This window comes from Trichomycterus rosablanca, chromosome 5 (genome assembly GCF_030014385.1).
Source record: "Trichomycterus rosablanca isolate fTriRos1 chromosome 5, fTriRos1.hap1, whole genome shotgun sequence".
Taxonomy (NCBI): Eukaryota; Metazoa; Chordata; class Actinopteri; order Siluriformes; family Trichomycteridae; genus Trichomycterus; species Trichomycterus rosablanca.
In genome coordinates, this window is record NC_085992.1 from 37,092,304 (window position 1) to 37,113,854 (window position 21,551).

Sequence of the window (21,551 nt, forward strand, 5' to 3'; positions counted from 1 at the left end):
AACAACAAGAACGTCACGACTGGACCCCACAAGACATGCCACTCTTACCCAAGAAGCACAGCATTGACTGGAATACTCCAGAAGGAATTTTAATAGGCCTGCAGAGTTCTGGGACTCAAAATAATGAATCAAAGCTGGAACCGTTTGGCCATATGGATCATCGGTTTGTCTGGCTCAAGAAAGGCGGGGCTTATGTCCAGACGAATACTGTCTCCACGGTCAAGCATGGATGTGGGTCAGTAATGATGTGGGGGTGTTTTTTCTATCTTGGCTGTGTGACTGGCATCATGAATTCACAGAAATACCAAGGCATTTTAAGGAGAAATGTTATGCCTTTTAGGAAAACAATGTTTCCAAGCACACGTCCAAGTCAGCAATGCTTGGTTAAGGAATCAATTCTGGAATGTCCTGGAGTGGCCTTTTCAGTCTCCAGATTTAAATCTTTGGTGGGATTTGAAGAAAGCAGTTGCAACATGAAAGCCATTAAAAATCAATGAGTCAGGAGCTTTTGCATAAGAAAAATGGATGCAGATTCCATTAGAGAGGTGTCAGAAGCTTATTAGCACTTGGTAAAATAACTTATTAGAGGGTATAAAGTAGGGCATTTGTAGCCTAGTGGTTAAGGTACTGGACTAGTAATCAAAAGGTTGCTGTCAAGTTGTCACCGTTGGGCCCTTCAGCAAGGCCTTTAACCCTCAATTGTTTTGACAAAATACTGTCACAGTATTGTGAGTCGCTTTGAATAAAAGCGTCTGCTAAATGCAGAAAATGTAAATGTATCAAGGCAAAAGAATGTTCCACAAAGTACTGGGGCTGGGGGTTGAATAATAATGCTTATGGACATTTGTCAAGAGAACTTTAGTTAATGCATTTTTGGTGCATTTTCATGTAAGTAGTATTTTGTATGACCATTTACTGACTGGATGGTTAACACACCTTTTTCTTTTTTTAATTTGGTGTGCTCTCTTGTTTTTCCTATGTTGAAGAATGACTAAAAGAATAAGAGAATCTAACTGTCATAAAAATATGAATGGAAATATGATTGGGAAAATGCTTGTTAAATTGTGTTTTTTATTAATTCTACAAGTGCCCATAATTGTGGCAAATGTGGTTACGATAACATCTGGTTAAAGTTGTCTTTAAAGTCATTTCCTAGTGTGAAATTAGGCTAATTAACCAAAAGGTTAATTTTATATAAATTTAAATCATCTTTATAAGGGGTGCCAATAATTGTGGAGAGGACTGTAAACAATTAAATTAATATGTACAAATTTGTGTTTACAGTAAAATAGAGTAGTTTATAAAAGGGCCAGTGATAGCTCAGTGGTTAAGGTACTGGACTAGTAAACAGAAGGTTCAAGCCCCGCCACCACCAAGTTGCCACCGTTGGGTCCCTGAGCAAGGCTCTTAACCCTCAATTGCTCATCGTGTTCTGCTCATTGTGTAAGTCGCTTTGGATAAAAGCGTCTGCTAAATGCTGAAAATGTAAATGTAAATAAAAATTCCAATAACGATCTATTTTCACTAAATATGGTTAAAGTAAAGAAAAAGAAATTGGTGGTTAAAATATCCCTAGAATGCATGATGTACACTTGTATAGACGATAAAGGCACAGAGCTTGGGGGTTCTAGGTGATAGAAACTTGTGGTGATCAGGGATGTTGAGTTGCTGTCGTTCTGCCTCTCTTGTTCGATCACTCAGGTTTGATGACGGTGGGGTAGGTGGGCGCTGATGTCCTGTAAAAGCCTTCATGACTGTGTTACCTGCTCGCTCTCCCTTTTAGTTATGCTGTAATAATTAGGGGTGCCGGAGTCTCATGCTACTCTCTGCAAAACTGACATTATAAAACGGATAGTTCCGGTCCTAAAATCTGATTGGCTGAGCCGCGTTCGAAGCCGTTGTAAAATCCCCGATAAACGCACACCTATGACCACCTCACATCATTCCATATTAATACGCCACTGAATAGAAAAAATTAATGTTATTTTCGCCCTCATGTTGCCTAGCAACACTGTTAATCGAACTATTTTGCGTCGCGGAAGAATGCTTTATTGTAAGTTTATACACAATAAATACATTTATGAATTAAACATTGTTGTATTTATTATATTTTATGTTGACCGCCGTTTTATAAAAGCAATAAGCCACTCGAGACCGTGCATTACTGTTATGATTTTAGCACGGGGAAAGAAGTTTTAGGCACTCCGCTTCGCGTCGTGCCAAAAACGTCATCACCGTGCTAAAATCACAGTAATGCACGGCCTCTCGTGGCTTATTGCTTTATTTTACTCCTAACAATTTCACATTGTAACTACATTTTCTGTTGTTTTACCCCAAGGTGATTCTGACGGAAACCTGTTTACCAACCCGAGGTTAAATCCTACAAGTCAAGATGGCTGTGCCAACAATGCTGCTCATATGGTATGACGGGAACCTGGCGTGTTTGCACCAAAAATGTCAAGAACTTACTACAGACTTTATCTCAGACTGGACTGAATAATGAAGAACTCTAATTGTGTACATTATTATTATGTTTTGCTTATTATAACTTTAAGTTTAATTTAATTTTGCATATGTATGATTTGTGTAAATCCTATTTATTTAAATTATCCTCCAGGCCACCCAAGGAGGATAAGGGATCCTGCTGAGTCTGGTTCCTCTCAAGGTATCTTTCTGTATTTTTGCCACTGTCGCCCTTGGCTTGCTCAACAGGGGTTTTTGGTCTGTTGATCCTGGAATCTGTAAAGTTTCTTTGTGACAGTGTCCATTGTAAAAGGCGCTATACAAATAAATTGGACTTGACTTGATATTTGAACAAAACAGCAGTTATATTGCTCCTTAGGTGTTGCTTTTTGTGCTTAAATTGTTTTTACCTGCAATGATGCCTTTTGTACAATAATATTACCCAAACCTTCGAAGCAAATAGTTTGACTACGCCAGTCGTTTTAGTTTTCCATATGATTTGTTGCACTTTTAATTTTTGGCCACTTGGTGGGGCTGTTTAGTAACACTCCCTTTAACGGCTGTCATGAATCAAGCCGTTTTAAATAGGTGTCTACTGTAGCGAAAGGGTTAAATTAATTACATTTATTCACATTTATTTATGTATTATACATTTTTAATAATGAATGCTTGAAATGCACTTATTTTTACCAATAATCTCACTGGTTGCTGTAAAATATGTAAAATAGTAAAAAAAAAAAAAAACATTTATTGGACTACCTTTTCAATTACAAGTGGTTAAACCACATATTTAAAAAAACAAAGTTCATACAAATCGCATACAAATGTTAAGTGTAGTGTTTCATTGAGAAAACACGTAAATAAATCGCTAGCAAGAAGTTTTTTTTAGGGTAACTGGTTTTGTTTGCTAGTTTGCCATTTGGGACGCGGCCAGAGTTTCTTAGCAACCGCTAGGCGACAGATAGTGGAGCTTGCCGCTTCAGTTATACTAAAGTATATAATAATAAAACACAGCTTGAGAAGTGACGATCACACCAGAGATGATCTGAGATGAAGAAGAACTGCTCGGAACGCTCTCTCAGAGTCAGTCTCCTGACTAAACCCGGTCAGAGCGCTGTTTCTACTAGCAGGTGGTTATGCAGGTGTATGAATCTACCCTATGAACGGGGTCACTACGACTTCGAGAGCTTTAGGAACACGAAGAGCAGTGCATTTATTAAGTCCCAGCAGCAGACCTGTCCCAGGTGTACCACTCTCCCACCAGCATCGAAACAGGATGATGTACCTCTTATAGATCCATGTTCAGGTCTCCTGAGTCCAGCCGCGAGGGTACAGCTGGGCATCAGACAAAATACCTCATTCATACCCATCATGCATGCACAGTCTGAACTGAACCCAAGAGCCAAATCAGAGACAGCTGTACAAACTGGAATTAAAGGTAAATAAATATTTAGCTATTTTATACATATTATTTGGTTTTTAAAACCAGGGCTTAAAATTAACTTCAGCATACCAGCAATTACACCTGCTTATATGCCAAATTATATAGCCACTGCAGGGGGGCTTAATGCCAGGAGAAACACTGACCTTGATGTGACTGAATAACAAATACAAGCACAGCTGCTCAGGTGAATTAGCAGCTATTTTATTAGGCTATTAGAAAAACATTATGTATCATTTATGCAAAATCGCTTTTTTAAAGCAACATGAGGCAACTAACAGAGTTCCAAAAAGCCTAAATAGAAAAAGCTTGAGTTATAGCTGCCACAAAAAATAACTAATTATCGTAATTGAGGTGTGGTTGCAGGTCAGACACTTTACATGATATTTGGGTATGGTAATTCATAAACCTTTTGTTCCAAAGGCCAGTGTACAAACACATAACTTGGTGTGAGCAGCACAAATCATGGACTGGTAAGGAAATAAAAAAGGTGGTCCAATAAGTCAACTTTATCCATATTTCCTACTTCTGGGTGGATTTATGCAAAAGAATCAAAAGGTTTATGACAGGACCTTTGGGGGAACTCAGAAGACTAAGAATAAGCTGGATTGACATCACAATGTGGATTGCATTATCAGGGGTTAGTCTGCTACAAGCGACTTGATGGCGTTGGAGAAAGCCGACTGTCCGTGAAGCCGATCATTGCTGTTGGGAAATCTGTAATGGTATAGGTACTATCATTTGGAAATCATTACGTTCAGAGTTTGCTTCACCTCCTTTACCTACAAAATAATAAAAAAATATATATTTTTCAAGAATAGTCCAATACCCCACTACAAACAAATCATAAGACTAGTTATTAAAGCTATAAAGTACAATTTTTAGGCCCCCAAAAAGCTAATGCCATCACAGTACAGATTTTTGTAGCTATTGCATTTTACAAAATGTCCCGACCTTTATGAAAATGGGGTTTGTATAATGTAATGTAATTTGTGTGTGTTTCCTGTTTAATTCTATAGAGTGCTGTCTATTATCTGTCAGTCTTTTATCTGGTCTCTTCACACCAGTTACCTTATATGTTGGCACAACTGGCCTATACGTTTCTACAAGAAACTTATCAACCCTTAGGAAAAAACAGTGGCAGAACAGTCAAGATAGTATAAATATACAATACACATGGTTTTAGTGTGGCTGGTTAATTAACCAAGGTTACAGTTTTCAGCTAGTATCGAATCCCACTCACTGGTTAGTGGCAAGTGTTCATTTCAGGCCAATGCTATAATACTGTTTTACATTTAATTACAGACAATTATCCATAATTATGGGTAATTGTATAATTATGTTCATGCCTGTTAGTCATGAACTGTTTGATGTTTCGTATGACACAACAAGGCCTCCACAGCAGTGAAAGACCCAATCCAGTTCCTATCAGAACACTGCGGTCTGTCAAATCTGCGGATATGAAGAAGGTAGGTAAATAAAATTACATGGTAACTGTTTGTTTTAATGGTAATTATGATGGACACAGAAACAGAAAAAAATGGGTACGCAAAAAAATAACATTTGAACAGTTCAGTCCTTTCTCCAGACCTAATCAATCAGAAATGACAGTTTGCTTTTTAGGCTTGCATTTGGGACAGTGTAATGATAAAACTGTATGTCACCCAAAATGACTAATTTATTTTATCATAGTAACCATTTTATCTTGCTCTTGGTAGCCTGGAATTTAACCTGAACAGAACACATTTCACATATTCACTCGCTCGTTTCCACAGAAGCAGTTTAGTCAGGAGTCCTACACACGTCTTTGAAAAAGGTGACGAAACTGGAGTACAAAAAGGAGAAAAATTACATAACACATCAACTCTAGGCCTCAACATTAGCTGCTACCCCATTCCACCACTCATCAAAAAAACTATAATATATAGTGTACATGTAAATTGTACTGTAAAAATGTAATTCACAAATGTAAAGGTTTCCTTTAAACATTCAAATTATTGCTACATTGAATGTGATTATTGTAAATGCTTTAATGTGTTTTTATTTATACTTCATAATGCAAAGGTTAATACTGCTCAAATGTTAAATTTAAACTTATATGTGAAAAGTAATTGCCCTCTAAACCTAATAAATGTCTGTGCCCCACTTGGCAGTAGGAACTGCAATAAAAACCCCTGTGATAGTGGGAGGAAATTTAGCCTGCTTGTCTTTGCAGAATTATTTTCATCGGACTACATTAGAGGGTTTTCAAGCATGAACTGCCATATAAACAAAGGCTCAGCTCAATGAAATTCAGGACTCTGCCACTCCAAAACCTTAATTTTGTTTCTTTAAAACAATTGGACTTGCTTTTGTGCTTCGGTCCACTGTCCTGGTGCATAATCCAACTGTAGCTTTAGGTCTTGAACTGATGGGTAGACAGGATGTTCAGGATGTTATGATAGAGAGCAGAATTCATGGTTCCAACAGTTATGACATTGTTCAGGTCGGTAGTATGAAACACCAGATTAGACCATATGAAATGGGACCTTTGGGCGGCACAGTGGCTAAGTGGGTAGCACTGTCGCCTCACAGCAAGAAGGTCCTGGGTTCGATTCCCAGGTGGGGTGGCCCAGGTCCTTTCTGTGTGGAGTTTGCATGTTCTCCCCGTGTCTGCATGGGTTTCCTCCGGGTGCTCCGGTTTCCTCCCACAATCCAAAGACATGCAAGTGAGGTGAATTGGAGAAACTAAACTGTCCATGATTGTGTTTTATATAACCTTGTGTAAACTGATGAATCTTGTGTAATGAATAACTACCGTTCCTGTCATGAATGTAACCAAAGTGTTAAACATGACATTAAAGTCCTAATAAACAAACAAACAAATGGGACCTTTGACTCATTAGGTCACAAAATAAAAGTTTTTTGGGTCATCTAGATGTTTTCTGACAAATGTGAGACAAGCATTTGTGTTCTGTTTGGTCAGCAGTGGTTTGTGCCTTTTAACTCTACCACTGATGCCATTTTTGCCCAGTGTCTTTGTAAATGTAGAACCGTGAGGCATGAGTCTGGGTTCTTTTGTTCTTTCTTGATTATGGCTAGAGAAGTTTTACCCAGTTGTCAATTGAATCTGGTTAATTTAGTAGCTAATGGGGCAAATGCTTTTTCATATGGGGCCTGAAACATCTAAGTGTGATGAATATGCAAAAAAAGAAATTAAAAAGGGGGCAAATATGTTTTTACATCACTGTATATTGTAACCATTATTTATTTCTCTATGTAGGATGCACCAACTTCTGTTCCAAATAAATGGATGGATTTGGCTCTGCGGTACACCTACACCTCAGCAGCTCAAAGGTTAGATCAGGTTATGTGTCACTTACTCTCGATTAATGGTAAGATTAGTAGTAAAATTACCTTACAGTACCTTACACTGTAAGGCCAAAAGTATGTGGACACCACTTAAAATATTTCAGCCACATTTTTTGCTGAAAGTTGTAAAAAATGAAATCCAAATCTGTGACAGTAGCTTGAGAAAGGTCAGTTCTTGTTCCTGGATAATTGTGCCCATGTGCATAAGGTCCATAAATGTCACAGGGCAATGAGCGCTTCATGACAAAGGCGCCAGGCGTATGGGATGTAATAGGATGTCTAACAAGCTCATGGTTTTTGTGTCCACTTACTGTTGGCCATAAGGTGTGTCCGCTTTTGCACTGAATAGTTAAAATACATACTGTTCTGATAAAAAAACCTTTCAATAATGTTAGTTTTTTAAGAAGTTGTAATTGTAGATTTTTAAACAATATTACAAAAGCTGCTAGGTCAAAATGTACATTGAAAAACTTAGATTACAAAGCTGGTGTCCATATAATTAGGGATAGTTTGACTTTGACATGTACCATTATGTAAATGTAATCCCATCAATCAACAACCCAAAAATGGCAATCTGGCAGTGGTGGAGCTTGCACCAGTGACCTTTTGACTCGTAGTCCATTAACTCTGAGGTACTGCCTTTAGACTGTCTTAAGCAGTAGAATGGTACCCCAAAATAAAATAAAAATAAGTGTCACATTACTCTAAGTGCACATATAGTGGATTCAGAAGGTATTTACATTTACATTTTTAACATTTAACAGATGCTTTTATCCAAAGCGACTTACAGTCTAAGCAATTGATGATTAAGGGCCTTGCTCAAGGGCCCAACAGTGGCAGTGGTGGGGCTTGAACCAGCAACCTTCTGATCACTAGTCCAGTATCTTAACCACTAGGCTACACTAGACCCCTTGACTTTATTACACACTTTATTCTGTTGATGATTGGATTTTGGCTGTACATCCCAATTAATCTACACTCAATCATCCATAACAGCAAAGTGAAAAGTTTTATGAAAGTAGACACGTTATTTATATTATAATACTTTATAGAAGATCCTTTGGCAGCATTTACAGCTGCAAGTCAATTTGGATACCTCTCTACAAGCTTTGTGCAGATAAATTAGGACGATTTATTCCATTGTTTAAGGCTGATACTCTCAAGTTCTGTCAGATTTGTGATTTGGTATTTTCAGGTCTCTCCACAGACGGGGTTTATGCCTGGGCCATTGCAGGGCCACTCAGTGACATTTAGAGGCTGCGTCCAAAATTGCATACTTAAACAGTACGTACTAGATTCGAGGCAGTGCGCACTGCTCAGCCGGTAAAGCAGTAAGCTCTTTCAGTACGCAAGTGTGCAGTATGCACGCAACCTCATACGTACTCACATCGCCACAGTTATAACAATTTTAAAATCAGATAAAATTACTTCTGTTGTTCTCCACAAAGCTGCTCATAATGTTATTCAGGGTTGTACTTAATCATAAAATTTTTAATGTTTGTTTTACTTCGCTTTCCGCCATCTTTCTTCTTTGCTATGAAAGCCTTTGCAGCTCCAGTTGAATTATGGGATAGATTATCGGACCGTAAGTGTGCATCGTTTGCATACTCAAAAATGGCTGCCCAGGCAGTAGGTCATCCGGGTACTTTTTACATACTTTTTAATGTTTAATTCATATTCGGACATACTAACCGCTCTCGCGTACTGCTTTCGCTTACTGTTCAGTATGAAAATACGCAATTTCAGACGCAGCCAGAGACTTTCCTTAAAGCTAATGTTGTATTGCTTTGGGTCATTGATGTATTGAAAGACTAATTGTTTGTTAGAATCGTTAGAAAGATTAATTTTAAGTTTGTGTGCATTTTGGTTGAGATATTAAGGATGTTCTTTATTTTGCTGCATTCATCCACCCATCAATGAGAATTTTTTTTAATATAGTTTCAGAAAATCCACTATGAACTTACGAAAGCACTCAAGTTTGTAAAAGTTATGTAGACAGAAATATGTGTTCTATCCATTTAATGGTGTTCTATGACTTCCATAACGCATGTTTATACAAACTTTTAACTTGCACTGTTTCATTGTTACGTAATTTCATGAGCTCATTGTCTTTCCAGAGGTTATGAGGATGTGGACTGGGACTCTAGGTTACCCCCTTGTTTAAAACCTCCAGTGACTGCTCTGGAGAAAATGACCGACCCTCTTAATCAGAGTTTCATTTTAAAGAGATACCACAGCAAGCCTGAACTATGGCAGGTTAGTTGACCAGACAGCCTTTGTGTGGAGCCGTTTACAGCCAACAAAACCATGAACTGTATGTTTCTGACCTGCTTTGTTTATGTGCATTGTTTTTACTCAAGGTAATTGGACTTCAATGGGATAAGCGTCAACTTCTTTCCTCAGACACTGTAAGGAAGCCCTCTAGTTTGTAAGTATTCTTTAATTACATTTAATGTGTTATGCTTCAGATTAATGGCTTTTTGCAGTTTATGTGTTCTTGTAATTACATTTTGGAAGACATAGGTACATTAAATAAAGTGCTGTTATAAAGTAAGTGCTCTCTTTTTGATTGCCTCTGCTATAGCACTTTTGCCACACTAGCTGTCTTTAAATGAATAAACAAAACATAAAAGGCACTGTGGTAAAACACATTTTCTATGATGTTCATTTATTTATTTTAGAGAGTTATCCAAAACCCATCTAACCTTTGTGAAAGCAATTTCTGTTTAATTTTTTTAATTTAATTAAAATAAGACTCTGCAATGTTTTAGGCGCGGATTTTATATCTCACTACAGCAGCTGAGTTTTTTTTACAGAAGCTGTTTTTGTCTAGTATTTTTAGTATTGTAGAGTCATTCACACTGACCTCAGCCAAGGCTAGAGACATCTGCTGAGGTTAAATGATTTTCTGAGATCTTCCTGTGTACGTTGTCTCTAAGCTCTTGCAGAAATAGTAGTGTGCTAGCCACTCTGAGATCACCGTTTTAAATTATACAGTTATTCTGGACTATGTTGAGCTTACACTGACTAGGCATAACATTATGACCACTGATAGGTGAAGTGAATAACACTGATTATCTCTTCATCACTGCTCCTGTTAGTGGGTGGGATAGATTAGGCAGCAAGTGAACATTTTATCCTCAAAGTTGATGTGTTAGAGACAGGAGAAATGGGCAAGCGTAAGGATTTGAGCGAGTTTGACAAGGGCCAAATTGTGATGGCTAGACGACTGGGTCAGAGCATCTCCAAAACTGCAGCTCTTGTGGGGTGTTCCCGGTCTGCAGTGGTCAGTATCTATTGAAAGTGGTCCAAGGAAGGAACAATGGTAAACTGGTGACATGGTCATGGGCGGCCAGGGCTCATTGATGCTCGTGTGGTCCGATCCAACAGACGAGCTACTGTAGCTCAGATTGCTGAAGAAGTTAATGCTGGTTCTGACATAAAGGTTTCAGACTCCATGCCTTGATGGGTCAGGGCTGTTTTGGCAGCAAAAGGGGGGCCAACACAATATTAGGTCATAATGTTATGCCTGATCGGTGTAAATAAGTCACATTGCCCTTCACAGTGGTGTAGTTGACTCAGAAAACATGGACAATAGTTACATCCCAAAGAATGAGTTCTAACCATTGACAGTGCTGCATACTATCAAGCCACCCCAAACTCCCACAGCCTAGTAGGTGACCAGTGGACATCAGTACTGTGAAATGATATGGTAAAATAGGATAAATGTTTGAACAATTATGGAATATTTTAGCTTAAACAGACAAATTTCGAACTTTCCAGTTTGTAGATAACTCATATCTGATGTATATGTCCTCACAGCCATCCCACAATACCTGGTTACACTGGGAAAGCTCACCATGACAGACCACATACCTCAGCCATCAGTCTGACCTCTGCAGTATTCACCCCTCCAGTTACAGAGTAAGACACAAAGATCAGCACACATATAAGATGACTAATGTGGTAGCTCAGTTTAAGCTGCTAGAGTAGTAATTAGAAGGCTGCTGTTTCAAGCACCACCACCACTAAGTTACCACTATTGGGCCCTTGACCCTCAAATGCTTAAATTGTATGCATAGTTATAAGTTGCTTTGGATAACATGGCCTGTTAAATACCGTAAATGTAAATGGCCAATATTTAGCGCTTACAAGATAAAATACAAAAACACTCACCATGCTGGCAGTTTAGCACATGACTTTGTGTTGATGGGGGCCCTGGGCAACTCTTTGCCCAGGGGCCCAGACTATCCTTAATCCGTCCTTGCTTGCATGTCTTTGGACTGTGGGGGGAAACCGGAGCACCCGGAGGAAACCCACGCAGACACGGGGAGAACATGCAAACTCCACACAGAAAGGACCCGGACTGCCCCACCTGGGGATCGAACCCAGGACCTTCTTGCTGTGAGGCGACAGTGCTACCACTTAGCCACCGTGCCGCCCATAATTTGAGCAGCAAAGTGTTTAATTTATGTCCTTTGTAACTATCCTTTACAGACAGACAAAGACTGTACAGTCTTTACATTTACATTTTCGGCTTTTAGTAGACACTTTTATCCAAAGTGACTTACACTATGACTGAACACAATTTTTGAGCAATTAAGGGGTTGAGGGCCTTGCTCAGGGGCACAACAGTAGCAACCTGGAAAACCGGCAACCTTCAGATTACTAGTCCAGTACCTTGAGCACTGAGCTACCATTGTCCACACTTTACAGACTGTTACAGAGACTCATGTGCATTACAGTTTTTAATGTTTATAAAAGAAAAGAACTTAGGTATATCTTATTCCACGCTTCTTTTAGTGTAATGCACTGACGCTATACGATAATGGGACAGTGAAGAGTGTTGTGATGGGGGTCACTAGACGAGAAAGGCTGAGAACCCCGGCATGTGAGAAATGTGGGTGCACTTCTTTTTTACCTCAGCAGATGGCAGAAGTGTAGTATGTGTAGAACAGATTTCTGAAACAGCTTTTAAGTACTCATCTGTTTGACTCGAAAGGTCTGTCCCCGTTGACTTATCAAGTGACTGGTGACTGTCATTGCAAAAGTCCTGCAAATGAATATTTTAATGAATGTTGTGTGGAGTTGTGTTGGCTTTGTGGTTAATGTACTAGACAAACTTCTTCTAATGCTCCAGTACAGTCTGCAGTGTACACCTAACAAAGGATACTATTTATTTCACTGCCTTGTTCCCTTTTACAGCTTCACAATTAGCTGAGATATTATCTGGGTATTTTTAGTAAGGTAGACAATGTTTTCAAAGTGATATCCTGGCTGTATCCAAAACCACATTTTGCATACTACACATTGTTTAACTAGACACACTGTTTACAACCTCAAATCAGGGCTCTACCTCTAGTTATGGTGGTATGGAAAATGCAAAATAAAAAAAACTGCAGTGTTTCTTACATTTACTTTGACATTTATTTCACCACAGACAGTATGAACCCAAGATATTTTGTGTTTTGCTTGGCCAACTTGATTTGACCAAGCAAAACACTTACATTTGTTAATATACATCCATTCCTGCGTTTTGGGCCTGCAGCACATTCTAAAAAAAATTTGGGGCAGATGCAATTAAGGGCTATTCATGATGTTAACTCAATGATTATGTGATTTAAAACAGGTGATGTCAACATGTGATTATAATATTGATTTAGTACTAAAGCAGTGTCCATGAAAGGGTTAGTTTACGAGGAGCAAAGATGGGCGAAAGCTCTACAGTCAACAAATGTGTGGGAAACGTATTAAAATGTTTTTCAAGCACTACTATACATATACATTTACTATATACTATACAGTTGCATTCACAAATGTTAGGAATAGATGTACAGTGGTACCTTGTAACTTAATGTCCCCTAAACTCAATATCTTTAAAACTCAACGCCCTTCGTCGAGAAATTTGTACCCTTAAACTCAACATTTCCCTCAAACTCAACGTGTTCAGTTTGTTTGTTTTTTAAAATTATTTTTTACATTTCAAACCTCATCAAAGTGCGAATATGAGACGAATCTGCATTGGTGTGGAATAATTGTCAAATTCACTCTGAAAGTGTCCACATGTATCTGTGTTTAGCTGGATTTTTCTCCTGTTTCACTTTTAAACTTGTGTTACAGCTCTGGGTTTTGAGAAATTGTGTAAATCAGCTTTTTTTTTTTTGTGTTTTATATTATATTTGTGTTATTTTCAGTGTATAAGTGTCAAACACAACCCTATTATTTTACAAAGCCTAAAATATATGCAGTTCCACGGGACCATGGAACGCATTAACAGGTTTCCCATACATCATTATGGGAAAAAATACCCTGAAACTCAACACCTTTTAAACGCAGTGCCACTCCTGGAACCAATTGACATTGAGTTTCAGGGTACCTCTGTATATTAACAAATGAAATATAGTTGGCCAGACAAAATAAATAAAACAAAAGTCAGTATTTTATGTGTATTTTCCATACTGTCCCAACTGATTTGGGTTTGTAGTATGATGGTGGAAACAGTCCACTTATGTTGCATTTTAATTTAAGTCCCATCTTAATGAGGTGTTATTAGCTTGTAAAGTTCAGATTAACTCAACTCCTAAATTAGATGCAGTTACTATGGGAACATAAGTATAACTGCCTACCTGTGTTTCCATTATGTTTGGTTTGGGAAATGAGGACAAAATTGTTGAAGTTGCAAAAGTGTTTTTTTCCCTTTGTTGCTTGACATAACACTTCATCTGTTCAGTCTGGGGTCTCTGTTGTAATATGTAGCGTATCATAATTAGACTGCAAAGTATATAAAAGGTATAAGAACCCCTCATGTGCGAAGTACACAAAACAATAATCATTTTTTATTTAAACCCTCCGGAGAACCTGGTGTCCAAAAGTAGAATATATGTCATATAGTCCCCATTTTCAGTTTGGTGGGTATTAGTGTGTGTGTGTGTGTGTGTGTGTGTGTGTGTGTTTAACACCTCTTTATTGTTTGAATTGATGTGGCTGACCCAAATTCACCGCTTTTCAACCTGTTTTGGACAAGGGTTAACCAACACATTACTCAGCTAAGCTTACTGCAGTATGTGGGTTAAGTAGACAAAGACGTATGGAAAAGGAACTAGTAAATTAATAAAATGAGGAACTGTGCAAAGCCCTGTCAGTCTTTATCCCACACAATCTTTCTTAAAATTATGCTTAAGGGTGCCTCAGACTTGAGGTAGACAGCTCAATAACAGACTCCCTCCCTCTCAGTCTCGGAGTCAACGGTAAAACGTCCTCAACTTTCAGAATGAGTAGGAATGGGCCATGTGCTGCTTGAGCTGAGAGGAAGGAGGAGGTGTGTACGAGAGGCATCAGAGGAAAACCAAACTCCTCACCCAGGGACCCTCTTTTTCGTTTTAAAAACGTGTTTCCTAACTGGGTCTCAGAAAAGCTGGTTTACCGGCATTTGGAGCAGCATTCTCCAGATGGTCCTATCCAGAGATGTGTTACTCTAGCTGATGGTGGTAATCGTGGTTTTCGGTCGACCTAGATCCATTTTCCTTAAGCCATTGGCCGTCTGAAATCTGTTTCCTCTTCTGATAAAGCAGGCCTCCTGGCTTTCCCTTATAGCAGAAAATAGGACCAGTTAGCACCTTAAGAACTTCCTCTAAGTGGCCTCTCATAGCTTTTGCCATACATTTTTGTTTTGGTTCCTCTCATTTTAACAGCTTGTTAGTTTGCACCTAAAATGTTGATTTTAAAATAGTAACCTGTATTTATAGAAAGTAAATTGATGTTCATGTTATGAACTGTTGTCTGTTTATTATTTTTCAGTGACAGGTACAATATATTACCACAGGTTTGTGAACATTACATCCACATCCAAAAAAAAATTAAAAAAATTAAAAAAATAAAGCAGATTTGACATACACCAATACGGCAACATTAAATCCACCTGCGTAATACTGTGTAGATCCTCTTCATGCCTCCAATAAAAGTCACCTGGCAAGATGTGAACTTAGGAAGGAGTCCTCTTAAAGAGTCCTGTTGTATCTGGGACCAAGAAGTCCTTACAAGTCCTGTAGGTTGCTTGTTCAGATTGAGATCTGGGGAATTTGAAGGGCAAGTCAATACCTTGGACCTTTTGTCATGTTCCTCAAACCATTCCTGAACATTTTTATTGTGTGGCAGAGTGAATGATCCTACTAAAAAGAGTGGTGGAACGAACTTCCTCTGTCTGTCCGAACATCTGAGTCTCTTGCTGTTTTCAAAAGACGATTGAAAACCCACCTCTTTACTAAACACTTAAGCTGAATTCTACTTACTTACTAACACTCTTATTCATTTCCTGCAAAAAACACCTTTGGTTCTAACAGGGTTTTAGCAGATTTGTGTTCTTGAACTGTTGTCTACTTGAACTAGAGTATGGTAATGTTTACTATGGAAGCACTTCTGTAAGTCGCTGTGGATAAGAGCGTCTGCTAAATGCCGAAAATGTAAATGTAACATCAACATGAATAATAGGACCCAACGATTCCCAGCAGAGCATTGCCTAGCCATCCCATAGTACATAGTGATGCCATATCTTGCCCAGGTCAGTGGTTTTGTTGTGGTTGATTGGTGTATTTCAGTATATGTAATTCAGTAAATTATATTTCATTTACTGTCTTCAATACAGTTCATTAATAAAAATGACAAATAAATAATGTTAAAGAGCTGCCCTTGTGCTGGCATTGTTTCCAAAAGTCAGAGTGAAACTCAATAACAAGTACTGAAACCAATACAGACTTTTATGCTGGTCCTGTTCTGACAGCTTTAAAGCTAAGCTGTTGATTCTCCTGACATTTTTCATCTTACAGCAGCACTTACTGTAAGTTGACCAGTACACTTCCAGAAGGGTAAACATTCGCCCAATTAATTGCAACTTTAAAGCCCATAATCTCTTCAGAATGATCTATTGCTTCTGTGTGTAAAGACTGCATGATGTATGCTTTGTTTGCTTTATTCTATGCATCTTTTAGCAATGGGTATGGGTTACATAGCTGAATCCACTATTACATGTTTTTGACATGTTTTGACTTTGTGTAGTGTTGTGGCTGTTGTTCTGTTTACATGTGTGACTGGAACTAAATGTGGTTTGTTTGTTTTATTTGTAGGAGCAGTCCAAAACCGTCATTGTATGGTCGCAGGGCCCCTTTTTCCAGAATGGTAACCACTGTCCCACCAAGCAATCCTTACCTTCTACCTAAGGCTTTTACATGTCCCATCCAACGTCTCTTACAGCTTCAATGCACAAAAAGCCAATAAGCAACTAATGAAGGAATAAAATGGTGAACAGTATGGAATAACACTCTCCTTTTTCAAGAAATCCAATCTGTATTTGTGAATAGATCAACAATGATATGAAAGCATTGACTGATTGTCTGAGAGTTAAGGATAATGACATGCTTTATTAGCATAATTTCTTTTGATTCAGATGCGACGTTCTGTGAATATGGAGGATCTTACTGAATGTGTACAGTCTGTGCATGTGTGTGTGTGTGTGCAACATAGAGTATAGCCTGCATATTGTTTTCTTTCCAATCCATTTCAACATATTTTGACTTCCTCAGTGAACCATCTCATCATTTGCAATAACAAAATGTTACAACCTTGCCACTACGGTTTATCACTGTAGGGTGAAATTACATTTTAGGAATGTATGCAGCTGTAAGTAAACTCAAAAGAAAAGTCTCTGTTTAAAGAAAATGCTTTTGAAATTCTCTAGTTCTACGCACTAAGAACTGTGGTTTGAAGAATAAAAGATAGTGACAGTGTCGCTTTACCTGTTGACAGGAAAAAGGAACGTGCTGGTTTCCTGTTTCCCCCGTAACCTTTTCTTCTGAGCTAAAATAACCATCAGGATTTTACTCGGCTTAGACAACTAAGTGTACCTTAATCTAAAGGACAATTCCATTTCTGAACTATTACTTTTACTTAGACTGCATTTTATTTAAAATATGTAAAACCAACCAGGTAATTCATTTAATACAGATTAGTCATATGTATATGTATATACAAGTTTAAATTAATGTATCTAGACAATTACTGTCCATCTTCTTTATCATAAGTGTGAAGAAAAGTGTGTTGGGGGAAAAACTCATTTTCTCAGTGACTGAAAACTCAGTGTCTGTTAGGCCCTGTTAAAAGGTCGTCACACTCCAGCAGCTTGCTTGCTTTTGTCTGGTAGTTAGAAAGCATAGGTCCTGTCTGCAGTATTTCCAAAGGTGGTGATGTGGTTAGGAGATAACTAACGTCCACAATGGTGCCATAGATGCTTTTACTGGCCTGTGTTTTGGAAAGAGGCCTCAGGTCTTCATCACCTATGACAAAATACAAAGATCTAATGAAATCAAAATAAGAAGACAGAGCAGTCACATATATTAGTAAATAGCATTACACTTTCATTACTAAGTCCCATTAAGAAGTTAATTGCTAAATAAATAAAGACAGTTCAAACATAGCTCTCACATCTTTTTAATTTAACATTTTAAGATGTGGGAATTCCATTAATAAGCAGTTTAAGTTATTTTATTAAGGTGTCTGATAAATCAATAGTTCAAATAACATTTTAATAAAATAAAATTTAATAATAACATTTTAATAAAAATTATTAATTATTAATATACATTTCTTAACATTTACCCATCATTATTCTATATCATTACTGTAAATCTAGTAATACACTTCGTAATACACCAGCATTTTCAACCTAATCTCATGGTTCTTCAACTGAAACTATAACAGTTATAGCATCTGCATCTGGGCATTAACTACCTACAATTTCAATGTGTTTTTGTACTGAGAAAAGAATGGAAAACGCTTTGACTGTAAACTCAGTAATAATGGAAGTCTATTAGCAGTTGCTGGGGCAGTCAGTAAATGTTTATGCAAAACATGTTGTTGTACAACTTTTTTACTCATGTTTTAGTAAACTTACACATTAATTTACCAGAATGTAACAATTCTAGAGATGGAACTACTTTTTTAGGGAAAATAAATAACAAAGTAAAAAAATAATGGTTTAAATTGAACACCATAATTCTGCGACTTAACACACACAGACAAAGCATGTACCATTTTGTAATGTTGCCATTTCTACTCACAACACTTAAAATACATTTTGGCACCGAGGATACCAAGTGATAAAGTGTTGAAGTGTTATTTTTTTTACATTCTTCCTGCAAACAAGTGTGCAGCAGTACAAGGTTGTTGTCACATTTTTTGTTTTAAAACTTTCCACACATTCTCTGTTGTGGACAGGTTGGGTTTTGCATTGTCTTGTTGAAAAAATGCATGGACGTCCCTGAAAATACTGTTGTCTTGAAGGCAGCATGTGGTGCTCTAAAACCTGAATGTACTTTCCTGCATTGGTGCTAAAATCAAAGAAGTGTAAATTACCTTTGGCAAGGGCACTGACACAGCCTCATACCATGACAGACCCTGGCTTTCGGACTTGTTGCAGATAATAGTCTGGATGATTCTTTTTTGGTTTGTCTTAGGTTTGAAGCACACACCTTCCATTTCTTTCAAAGAAATATCTGAAATACTGTTTCTTATGACCACAGTACACATTTATACTGTGTGATAGTCCATCCCAGATGCCTCCGAGCCCAGAGAACTCAACAGCTCCTCTGGACATGGTTAACATAGGGCTTCTTTTTTGCTCAGTAAGGTTTTAAATGCTATTTGTGAATGTAACTCTGTATTGTAGTGCTTGACAATGATCTGCTAAAATAATCCCTTGCCCATGTGGTTGTATCAGCTTGATGAATAACAGTTTTTGATACAGTGCCGTCTTAGGGATCAGAGATTACTAGTGTTCAGCTTATTCATTTCAATCTTTCTTTGAGGAACAGTTTTTAAAACATAATTAATTTCCTCACGCATTTGTTGACAAACTGGAGATCCTCTGCCCATCTTTGCCCTCAACGACTCAGCATTACATGGATGCTGCTTTTGTACCAAATCATAATTACAATCACCTGTTGATGTCACCTGTTTGAAATCACATAATTATTACATAATTATTGTAATGCAAAAATCCAAGGAAATGTAAGAAATACTGATTTATTTTTTATTTCTGTTTTCCATACTGTTTTCAAACTTTTTTCTCATTTGAGGTTCTAATTTATTTTTAAAAAAAGTATATATTTAAATAATATTACTGTAGCAAAATACAATATTACTATGCATTTTTTTCTATGAACAATTAAATAAACCTGTTAGAAATCCAAGTAAGAAATTGGCAAGCCAGTAACAAACCTAACATAAGAGAATGTAAGATTGTCAGTGGCTACACTTCCACCTGTTTTGTGAAATAAATGTTGCTAAAAAATGTCACAACCTTTTAGACACATGTTCTAAAACATCTAATTTAGAATAATTTTGAGAATTAATCACTCTATTAACCAGACGAGTGAATGTGGGCAAGTAAGTCTAAATAATTCACCACAAATACATCTGTCTTCTACAGAAGAGGAAATGGTTTAGGCAAATAAAACTTTTTTGGATTTGTGTCATAAAATTAAAAAGTTTTTAATTATGTAATTTTAGACGTACAATGAAACAAAAACTCTCCAAAAGATGTGTATCTTTGCTCTAAACCTCCCTGCTCTGCTTCCTATCACTGACTTAATTTTCATGTTGGGGTCACAAACATAATAGCTGATTCAGCAGCAGTCCATTAAGGGCTTTTCCAAACTCACTCGGGCGAAAGATTAATTTCTCTCCCTCCTCTCATTTTTTTTCTCCATAAAAAGGGTAAATGTCAAGCATGCCTGACTCCTTCTACTGACACAACCATTCCAGCAGATGATTACCATAAGGAAATTGACACTTTAGTGTGCATGGGGGAATTTAATTTACTCTGACATCTTGCTGCATAATTTATTCCCAAAGAAAGTGAAGCCCCAGATTGAGAATTTAAATAAATCTGACTATTAACGTGATTACTAATCGTGAACACTTCAGACTTATGTATCTAAATCAATTACAGATTACATGTTGTTTAAGTGCCAAAATAGAGGCTGTTTAAGGACCCATGAAATAACACTGGCCTGCTTAAATCAGTTTGTTCTAGTTGATACTGATTTTATACAGCTAATAAGTTTTAATTGTTACAGCAGACTGGGGGAGAACTGATGAGTTGCTTGTGGTTCATTTTTAAATTCATGACTTTGATATATACAAAATGTGAACAAAAATATAAAAAATTTTCACATAATTAAAAAATAGGATTATGTTAATTATATATGAATTAAGTAATTATGTAAATTATATATACATTGTTGCATGATTTGCCTTTGGTTTTTCTCCATAATAATAATAAATCTTTAATAATAATAATAAATCTTTGGGCTGTGGGAGTAAATCCACGCAGACATGGGGAGAACATATAAACTCCACAGAGACCCGGACTGCTCCACCTAGGAATCAGACCCAGGACCTTCTTCTTTTTTTGTATTTATTTATGCATTTTCTCCCATTTTTCTCCCAATTTAGCGTAGTCAATCTGGGGAACCGCTGGGGAATCCTGATTGCACCCCTTCTTTTCGCCCATCCGTGCCTCTATCTGCTAACCAGGGTCCTTACACAGCGTTTGAAGACCCCACCCAGAAGACACAGTGGCCAATTGTCTGCTGCAGTAGGCTAGTAGGTGCCCAGCCGACCGGTGGCAGAGCCAAGATTCGAACCGGGGTCTTCAGAATCACGGTGCTGGTGTGCTAGCAGAATACCCTGCTGCACCACCTGGGCGCCTCCAGGACCTTCTTTTTTTGAGGTGACAATGCTACCAACCGAGCCTCCATGCAGCCTTAATAATAATAATAATAATTTATAGTAAAAATAATATGTTGTGAGTATTATTATTCCCTCTCTAAAAATATGTAGGTATGCTTATTGGCCACTCATGATGCCTGGTGAAGGACTAGTGCCCAGGGAATGATGCATGATGTTTCTGTGATGAGATTTAAACCCACCTTGACTCTGACTAGGATGATGTGGTTACTTATGATGATTGAATGGTGCTCAGTGAATGATTGCATTCAAAGTCCTTGCACTATACATTTATTCGTTTATGACCCTGACCAAGAAGGATTATTATTATTATTATTATTATTATTACAGAAGTAATTAATAAAAAAAGAAATCATTTATAATGATTGAAATTCAAATTGGGGTGGCTAAGTACTGTAGGTAGCACTGTCGCCTCACAGCAAGAAGGTCCTAGGTTCGATCCCTGGGTCCTTTCTGTGTGGACTTTGCATGTTCTCCCCATGTCTGTGTGGGTTTC

The 21,551-nt window shown here is 37.6% G+C and overlaps 1 protein-coding gene across 3 annotated transcripts; it reads left to right on the forward strand.

The window, feature by feature from the left end:
- Positions 1 to 3,389: 3,389 nt before the first annotated feature.
- On the forward strand, positions 3,390 to 21,067 carry LOC134314525 (protein SPMIP7). Of its 3 annotated transcripts, none has more exons than XR_010012398.1 (8): positions 3,390 to 3,901; positions 5,297 to 5,373; positions 7,167 to 7,240; positions 9,373 to 9,511; positions 9,616 to 9,683; positions 11,078 to 11,179; positions 12,059 to 12,155; positions 20,762 to 21,067. XR_010012398.1 is itself a non-coding variant. In XM_062995136.1 (7 exons), the coding sequence occupies exons 1-7, from the start codon at positions 3,514 to 3,516 to the stop codon at positions 16,523 to 16,525; spliced, it is 999 nt and encodes a 332-aa protein (XP_062851206.1). In that variant the 5' UTR covers positions 3,400 to 3,513; the 3' UTR covers positions 16,526 to 16,566. The 3 variants fall into 3 exon arrangements, 1 of the variants encoding a protein (XP_062851206.1); XR_010012397.1 differs by lacking the exon at positions 20,762 to 21,067 and adding an exon at positions 16,375 to 16,463; XM_062995136.1 differs by lacking the exons at positions 12,059 to 12,155; positions 20,762 to 21,067 and adding an exon at positions 16,375 to 16,566 and having other exon boundaries at positions 3,400 to 3,901.
- Positions 21,068 to 21,551: the final 484 nt, after the last annotated feature.